Source organism: Cebus imitator, unplaced genomic scaffold (assembly GCF_001604975.1).
Source record: "Cebus imitator isolate Cc_AM_T3 unplaced genomic scaffold, Cebus_imitator-1.0 Scaffold541, whole genome shotgun sequence".
NCBI lineage: Eukaryota > Metazoa > Chordata > Mammalia > Primates > Cebidae > Cebus > Cebus imitator.
In genome coordinates, this window is record NW_016107856.1 from 189593 (window position 1) to 199286 (window position 9694).

General features: G+C 46.4%; 1 protein-coding gene across 1 annotated transcript in view; it reads right to left on the reverse strand.

Annotated features, from left to right (window-relative positions):
• F11R (F11 receptor) overlaps window positions 1–3912 on the reverse strand; it is a 25073-nt gene extending 21161 nt beyond the window's left edge. The window contains exon 1 of the mRNA XM_017515046.1: window positions 3558–3912. Coding sequence (XP_017370535.1) covers window positions 3558–3621 — 64 coding nt within the window. The 5' untranslated portion in view covers window positions 3622–3912. The remainder of the gene's footprint in view (window positions 1–3557) is intronic.
• Window positions 3913–9694: the final 5782 nt, after the last annotated feature.

Here is a 9694-nt window from a genome sequence, read left to right on the forward strand (position 1 = left end):
AAAAAAAAAAAAAAAAAAAAAAAGTGGTCTGGAGCCAGAAGGCAAAGACAAGGGCACTGGAATTCCACTGCCGCTCATTTCCCAGTTCAGGGTAGAACTAGGAAATGCCAGTCACCAGCTTCTAGTTTGAAGAGAAATGCCACCCGGAACTAGAACTAGGAAGTGCCAGTCACTAGTTTCTAGTTTGGAGGGAATAATTTATTCCTGAGAGTAGAGGGAGAGGAAAGGAGGAGTGACGTCACCAGTCTACGGTTTTGAGGTATGTCTGCCCCTGAAGAGCAAAGCTAGAAAGGGCTTGAGTCAGAAACATCAGTAGAAAACACCAGGACTCAGAGAATGACCCAGACACAGGGCAGCACGCCCTGCCAACCCGGAACTCCTCAGTGGTGATATCACACTCGAGTAAGGGCAGGGGGGCAAAAGCCAGCATTCTGACCCAGGTTTCCCTCTCTCCCCTGTGGTTACCAAAAGTTGACCTACCCACACTCACCTCCACCGTGTCTCTCCCTGCCTGGTAGACAGCTGAACCTTTTCTAAGGGACAGGTTTTCTAGGGAAAGGGAGGCTAGCACTCTGGGTCATCAGTTTCATTTCTCCCAAGTCTAGCTCTTCTATTGTCTACCCTTCGGATCCCTGCCCCGCAGGGTCAGGGTTTCCCCTCCATTAGGTTCCGGAGTTGGGGCTGGGCCTTTGCCTGACTTGTGAGTCGTATTGTACCTTTTCTACTTCCTCCCTGACAGCAGAGCCCACAGTGAGGAGCAGCCCTGGAGGAACAGGGAGAACATGTGAGCAACCGATACATGCCTCTCAGGGGGCAGAATATACACTAGACACCCAAGAAAAAGCTTCTGCTTTGTGATTTTTGACTCTGACCATTTGGGATTTCCCTGCTTCCTTTCTGACCTACTCTGCTAGGGACAGTACTCTGGCACAAAATCCAAAGGGGCTAATAGCTGTCCAACAATAATCCCTTCATGTATATATAATGTAATTATTATGCTGGTTGATCCTCATGAAAGGGTGGGACAAGTATTATTAATCCTATTTTATAGATGAAAAGACTGAGCTACTGCCTAAGATCACAAACAAGGCAGCTACTGCCTAAGAAACCAAGCTAGAACACAGGTGTGCTGGCCTGGCTCTCATTTCCATCTTCATTTACACTAACCAAATCACTCCCCTTCACCAACCCCACCCCACATCTAGCCTGATTTAAAAGTTACAGGGTCAGTTCCTCCATCCCCTGGACATGCCACTTCCCAGGACCCACTGTCCTAACAGGCTAATAAGACATCATCTCAGGTTCCCTCTGCACTACTTTGGCTTGGTTCCCTGAAGACACCTCCAAGCTGCAAATGGTGCTATCATAAACCTTCCAGTGCCAGTATATGATTATTTCAGGATTATCATAAATAATATAGGAAATTCGAGGGAGAGAAAAAAAAAGGAAGCAGTGGCAAAGGATAGGGAGGAAGCAGCTCCAGGAAGCTGTTAACCCTGACAAATAACTATCACAGACAAAAACTGTTACAGTCACTCACCCAGAAGAAACTTCCAGGCTTAGGGGGAAAATACTGGCACAGTACAAAGGTTGGAGAAATCTTTAGTACAGAACCACAGTACTAAAGAGTTCTTTAGTACCAGAACCACTGAACCAAAAATTGACTGTGGGTATCACTAGCAGTTCTAAAATACAGGCAGAAGTAAAATAGGTAAGGGGTAGGGAAAAAAGGGAAATTGAAGAAAAGGAAAATAGAAGAGCAGAATAAAAGGGAGACATGGCCAGGCACGGTGGCTCACACCTATAATCCCAGCACTTTGGGGGGCTGAGTTTGGCAGATCACTTGAGGTCGGGAGTTCGAGACCAGCCTGACCAATATGGAGAAACCCTGTCTTTACTAAGAATACAAAATTGGCTGGGCTTGGTGGCGCATGCCTGTAATCCCAGCTACTCAGGAGGCTGAGGCAGGAGACTCGCTTGAACCCAGGAAGTGGAGGTTGTGGTGAGCCGAGATAGTGCCACTGCACTCCAGCCAGGGTAACAAGAGCAAAACTCTGTCTCCCAAAAAAAAAAAAAAAAAAAGGTGGGGGGAGATGTGAATGAAGAAGCCAGAGGGAAAGTAAAAGTTTAAAGGTAGGTAAGATAGTAAATTCTGAAGCAGTATCTCAAACAGTTCTTGTGCCATAGAGTGCCTGAGATGCTGGATCCAAGAATGGGAAAAAAACAAAAAACAAAAAAAAACAATGCAAATCAAGAGAGTTTGGTTCCATTCCCAGGTTCCACCCCCTAACTCTATTGTCAACCTGGAAAAGTCATTCCCCTCTGGGACCCTTATCACTAAAATAGAAAGAGGACCAGATACGCCTCTGGTCCAATCTCCCCCAAGAGTTTATGTTTTTGTAATGAGGGACAAATGAGCAGTCAGTCCACGTAAGGGCAGGGAATCTACATCTGCCCTTCAAAAACTTAGCAAAATTAATTGCCTTTACAACACAGTGATTACAATACTGATTGTAATCATTCATTTATTTTACACTTTCTAAAACAAGAACCTTGGGGGTTGGGGGAGACTCACATATTGACACAACTACTCACAAAAAGACACACACAGACACTCAAGAATCAGACGGATAAACATACAGGTGCTGCCACAACAGGCTGACTAACGCACAAACCAACCGACTACTCGCTCAGCCCCACACAAACACATCTAGAGACAGAGGCATGCCCTAGCAAGTGAGCCTCATTGTTCCTCAGGAAAGGGAGTTTACAAAGGAAACAAAAACTCTCATACACAGCCAGGGGGAGGGCAGAGCTCTGACTCTGATAAGAATCCAGCCAACCAACAGATACACTCTCCCCCTGGGAAGAGTCACTCAGTCAACAACCTGTATTAAGGACTCCTGAGGTAGTTATTCCAGAAAGGAACTTCGCTGGAACCTACGCTGCGCTTGGAGAAATTTCAGGTTTCTACTCCGTTTCCTCTTTAGACTGTGCACCCAGACATTTTCCCAGAGCAACAGCCGCACTCCAAAGATTCAGAGGAGCCAGAGACTCCTTCAGCAAAAGCTAAGGAGACAGACTTCCACCCAGCCCGCCTCCATTCGATTTTCTCCGAGGACCCGTAAGGAGCCAAGGCTCCCGGCTGCGCAGCGGGGGTTCGTGGATGCTGGGTGCGCGCTGGACGCGGAGGCTGGCCCTTCCCAGGTGCGTGTGGAGCGCGCGCTGGGTAGATGAGTGTGGAAGGGTCCTAGGCCCGAAGGCTCTCGCCGTGAGGACGCAGAGTGTACTTTTGGTGCGTGCAGACGGGTCAGCTCCCTCCCGGTGGGCGTGAGGGGTGGGGTCACAACTCACTAGTGTGGGGGAGGGGAGCCAGCCACTCACCTGCTGCGAGAGTGAAAGAAGAGGGACCAGGCAAGGGTGGAAAAGAGAATTAGGCGAGCAAGGTAAGCAGGTTCTGAGCTCCTCCCCTCCCGCGGGCCAGGGGCGTGGGGAGTACCTTCCACCAACCTCTGACCCGACCAGTCGATTCCTCCCTAAACTCCGAGAAAACTTACACAACAGGATCTCCAAAACGAAGAGGCGCAACAGTTTCTTCTCGGCTTGCGCCTTCGTCCCCATCGCGACCAGGATCCCGATACGATACAACAGCCGCCGACGGACTCCGGGGAACAGACACAGCTCCGCAGACTGCAGCTCCGCAGACTGCAGCGCCGGGACTAAGAGCCAGCAGCCAGGTGGAGCCCCGCCCGGCCCCGCCCTCCGCGCCTGATTGGCCGGCTCCCCACCCCTGCACGTTCCGATTGGTGGAAGGAACCGCCGCTCCGCAGAGCGAGTCACCTCTGCCAGGTGCTACCCCGCCGCTGCTCCCCGTCAGGGCGCACTGGCGCCTTTCCCCACACGAGCTGCCTCTGATTGGCCCAGGAGACTGTCGCGTCAGAAGACGGATTCCTCACCTTCAGCAGCTGACGGCTCCCTTCTTGGTTGGTGTTCCTGAAGTGGGGACTTCCTGCCTGGCTGGGTTCTCAGTTGGAGCTGGAGGGCTGTGAAGTACCTCTAACGGGGAGGTAGGGAAGGCAGTCGTGCTGTGGGATTCACGGAGACGGGCTTGTTTGGGGTTTCGTGTTTGTTTGAATGTAAATTGCCTAGTGCAACTGCACCTGCAGTTTGGTGCTGCAGAAACCTTGGTCCTGCCCCTTGGCAAGTGAAAACCACATGTGAATATGGGAGGGTGGGGGAGAAGACCGGGAGAGAAGTGGAATGTTGCCTTGACACCACCTCCAAACTGTTCCTCTGTCCACCCCACCGGCAGCGTTCACAGGCTTTGAGAGATGAACTGCGCTGGGAGGAAGAAAGGGAAAAAAACAAGGGAAAGGGAGCTCAACTGGAAAATGGGAGCCTGGGCAATATAGTCCCAGTTACTCCGGAGGCGGAGCTGGGAGGATGGCTTGAGCCCGGAGACGGAGGTTGCAATGAGCTTACGTCACTGACCTCCAGCCTGGGCGACAGAGCCAGGCCCTGTCTCAATCAAACAAATAAGAACGACAACAAAAAACCCACAACAACACGACTTGGGAAAAGCCGAATTACATTATCTCAACAAGAAAGTTAAACAGATGTACACAAAACACACCCAGATGATACAAACTGAGCTGAACATGCTCTGTAAACATCTCTGGGTGTCTGTGGATATGTCCTTTACACATGTTTGATCTGTGAACAGGTCCCTACATTTCAGAACTATTTGTTTTCTCACCGTGACTAATAGTTGGGTGCTGACTAAACCACCTTTTTTCTATAGACAATGTTGATACTCAAACTTTCTGTTCATATTTATATTGTTATATCATTTTTAATTGAAATTCATGCTCAACACCTTTACTAGTTGTAGTTTCTATTTTAAGATGATTTATTTTTAACTGTGTTAAGTATATGCAGACTGTAGAAAAAACTTACTTAGCATTACCTCATTGCAAGTGAAAAGACCACATTTTTATCCAAAAGAATGTATTGTTTGACATTTTGCCTTTTTCACCTTTGCCCTCATTCCTTTGTTCCCATCTGTTCCTCAAAAGTTCTGCTTCTGGTTCCATCCAATGTAAAACAGCGTTTATTAAGCACCTACTGGGTGCCATAAGGGAATACAAGTACATACAAACCACAATCCCTGACTTCAAATGGCTTACGATCTACTTCCAAGAGTAGCACAGAAGACAATATGGAAGCCAAGGAGAAACATCCTACCACTAACTTGAAACAAGTGTTTTGGTGCCTGCCAAACACAAAACTCTGTTCTTTACCCTCAAAGAAATGTAAAGTCTTGGTTGGGCACAGTGGCGTGTGACTGTAATCCCAGCACTTTGAGAGGCCGAGGCAGGTGGATCTCCTGAGGTCAGGAGTTCAAGCCCAGCCTGACTAACATGGGGAAACCCCGCCTCTACTAAAAATACAAAAATTAGCTGGGCATGGCAGTATGCACCTGTAATTCCAGCCACTCCGGAGGCTGAGGCAGGAGAATCACTTGAATCCAGGAGGCAGAGGTTGCGGTGAGCCGAGATCATGCCATTTTACTCCCTGGGCGACAGAGCCAGACTCTATCTCCAAAAAAAAAAAAAAGATAAAAAAAGATGGAAATGCTTGTATGCCAATAGCAATGATCCAGTAAAGAGGAAGAAACTAATGATGTGTGGAAAAGAGAGGCTAGGTGCAACGGCTCATGCCTATAATCCCAGCACTTTGGGAAGCCAAGGCAGGAGTATCGCTTGAGCCCAGGAGTTCTAGACCAGCCTGGGCAACAGAGAGAGAGACCCCTGTGTCTACAAAAAATAAAAATTAAAAAATTAGCCGGGCATAGCAGTGCTTGTGGTCCCAGCTACTCCGGAGGTTGAGGTGGGAGGATCCTTTGAGCCTGGGAGGCAGAGGCTGCAGTGAGCCGAGATCATGCCACTGCATTCCAGCCTGAGTGACAAAGCAAGACCCCCCTCTCAAAAAGGGGGTAGGGGGAGAACAGTTGTGGTATAAAGTAATAGAGGAGAGAAGAGATGGTACCCTGAGCTCAAGTTGAGAGTTAAAAGAAAAAGAAAACCAGCCACCATAACAAGAGAAGCATGTGGTACAGCTCATAGATCTGTTGGTGAGAACATAATGGCAATTTCTCTGATTTCTTCAGAGGTAAACTCATTAGCTGAGAGTGCACAGGAAAAAGAAACTTTAGGAAATCTAGAGAGGAGGCCGGGCATGGTGGCTCACACCTGTAATCCCAGCACTTTGGGAGGCAGAGGTGGGCAGATTACCTGAGGTCAGGAGTTCGAGACCAGCATGACTAACATGGTGAAACCCTGTTTCTACTAAAAATACAAAAAATTAACCAGGGGTGGTGGCACACACCTGTAATCCCAGCTACTTGGGAGGCTGAGGCAGGAGAATCACTTGAACCTGGGAGGCGGAGGTTGCAGTGAGCGGAGATCTTGCCATTGCACTCCAGCTTGAGCAATAAGAGCGAAACTCCATCTCAAAACAAAGGAAATCTAGAGAGTAGGGAGAAGTGGAGACTGAAAAGGTACACACTAGTGGCTGGGCACAGTGGCTCACACGTGTAATCCCAGCACTTTGGGAGGCCAGGCCAGGTGGATCACTAGAGTTCAAGACCAGACTGACCATGGCAAAACCCCGTCTCTACTAAAAATGTAAAAATTAGCTCGGCATGGTAGCTTTCACCTGAAATTCCAGCTACTCAGGAGGCTAAGGCACAAGAATCGCTTGAACCCAGGAGACAGAGGTTACAGTGAGCAGAGATCACACCACTACACTCCAACCTGGGTTATAGAGTGACACTCTGTCTCAAAAAATAAAAAATAAAATAAAAGATACACACTAGAGAAGTGTGTTAGAACTGGTGAGCAGTGTTAAATGCCTACTAGGCATTTTGGACATAAATTTAAGAAGATACCAGACACACTGGTGTGAATTTTATTCCAGCTGTTTGACCACAGGGATAGAGTAAGTGGTTTGTTGTGTTTAACCACAGTTAGAATGCGCCTAAGCAAGGAATTTAGAGCATCAAGGAAGCTAAAGAAGTTTGCAAGGGAGCAACATTTTATTAATTGTGTGCCCTTCCATAGCTTTTTTTTTGATAACATAAGCAATTATATATCCATGTTGCCTTTTTTCTTTTTTTTTTTTTTTTTTTTTGCCTTTTTTCTTTTTTTTTTTTTTTTTTTTTTTTTTGAGACAAAGTATCGCTCTGTTGCCCAAGCTGGAGTGCAGTGCCTGGATCACAGCTCACTATAGCCTTGTCCTCCCAAGGCTCAGGTTATCCTCCCACCTCAGCCTCCTGATTGGCTGGGACTACAGGTGCACACCACCATGCCCAGCTAATTTTTCTTTTTGTAGAGACAGGGTTTCCCCATTTGCCCAGCCTGGTCTCAAACTCCTGGGCTCAAGCAATGCACCTGCCTTGGCCTCCCAAAGTGCTAGGATTATAGGCATGAGCCACCGCACCTGGCCTTATACTTCTTTTTTACACAAAAGGTAATATACTACATTTTTTTCACTTCATAATGTGTCTTGGAGATCTTTCATAAGTACACTGAGAGCTTCCTCATTCTTTTTTGTAGCCACATAATATTCTATTGTATGCTTGTACTGTTGTGTTTAGCCAGTTTTAAATTATAGACACTTCAATTACTTTCAGTCTTTTGCTAATGTAAATAATATAATGAATAAATAATACACATATCATTTCACATGTATGCAAGTTTATTTGTAGGACAAATCACCAGAAATGTAAATGTTGGGTCAATGTGTATATTCGTTTTTGTTTGTTTTTGTTCTTTTAGATTTCTGCAGAGACTTGGAACAGTTTTTGTTTGTTTGAGACAAGGTCTTGCTCTGTCGCCCAGGCTGGAGTGTGGTGGTTGGATTATAGCTAACTGCAGCCTCAACCTCCTCGGCTCAGGTGATCTCACCTAGGCCTCCTGAGTAGCTGTGACTACAGGCCTGTACCACATTGCCTAATTATTATTATTATTTTTTTTTTGAGACAGTTTCACTCTTGTTGCCCAGATTGGAGTGCAATGGCCTGATCTCTGCTCACTGCAACCTCCGTGTCCTAGGTTCAAGCAATTCTCCTACCTCAGCCTCCCAAGTAGCTGGGATTACAGGCATGAGCCACCAAGCCCGGCTAATTTTGTATTTTTAGTAGAGTCGGGGTTTCTCCATGTTGGTCAGGCTGGTCTCGAACTCCCAACCTCAGGTGATCCGCCTGCCTTGGCCTCCCAAAGTGTTGGGGATTATAGACATGAGCCATGGCACCCAGGCATTTTTTGTATTTTTTGTAGAGATAGGGTTTGGTCATGTTGCCCAGGCTGGTCTCAAACTCCTGGGCTCAAGCGATTTACCCCCTTCAGCCTCCCAAAGTGCTGGTATTACAGGCATGAGCCACTGCTCCTGGCCCCTAAGGAAAAGTTATTATTTTGACTCATATTGACAAATTGCCCTCAATAAGTATTGTCCCAATTTATGTTTACATAATCTATTAGCATGCCTGTTTTCCTAGTCTTGCCAAAACACTGTTTTATCACACATTTGAGTTTTTGTCAATCTGATAAACATAAATTGATACCTCAGTGTAAATTTGCATATCTCTTATTACAAGTGACCTGAGCATCTCCCTGGGTTTAAGAGCCAGTTGTGGCCGGGCGCAGTGGCTCACACCTATAATTCCAACACTGTGAGAGGCTGAGGCAGGTGGATCACCTGAGGTCAGGAGTTCAAGACTAGCCTGGCCAACATATAGTAAAACCCTGTCTCTACTAAAAAATACAAAAATTAGCTGGGCATGGTGGCACATGCCTGCAATCCCAGCTACTTAGGAAGCTGAGGCAGAAGAATCACTTGAACCCAGGAGGCAGAGGTTGCAATGAGCAGAGATCATGCCACTGTACTCCAGCCTGGGTGAAAGAACAAGACTCTGTCTCTGCCAGTTGTATTCTGTGAATTGTCCCTTCATATGCTTTGCTCACTTTTTAATTGGGATAGTTTTTTTTTTTTCTGATCCATTTGTACATGTTCTTTATATATTCAAGGAATTAGCTCTTTGCATATGCTCTGAATTGAAGATTTCCCCATTTGCTGTTTGTCTTTTGGCTTGACTTTGGTGGACGTGTGTGTATCCCATGCAGAAGGCTTTGGCTTGTTTGTTTTGTTCTTTATCAGCCTTTTCTCTTATGACTTCTAAATTTTGAGTCATAGAAATATTTTCACCACTTTAAGGTAATGAATGAGTTTGTACTCGTTTGTTCTCATGCTGCTAATAAAGACATACCTGAGACTGGGTAATTTATAAAGGGGAGGTTTAATTGACTCACAGTTCCACGTGGCTGAGGATGTCTCACAATCATGGTGGAAGGCAAATGAGGAGAAAAGTCACGTCTTACATGGCAGCAGGCAAGAGAACATATGTAGGGGAACTTCCCTTTATAAAACCATCAGATCTTGTAAGACATAGTCACTATCTCAAGAATAGCATGGGAAAGACCTGTTCTCATGATTCAGTTACCTCCCACTGGGTCCTTCCTGCAACACATGGTAATTATGGGAGCTACAATTCAAGATGAAATTTTGGTGGGGACACAGCCAAACCATACCAGAGGTCTTCTTAATGGTTTACATTTTTACTTACTTTTTTTTTTTT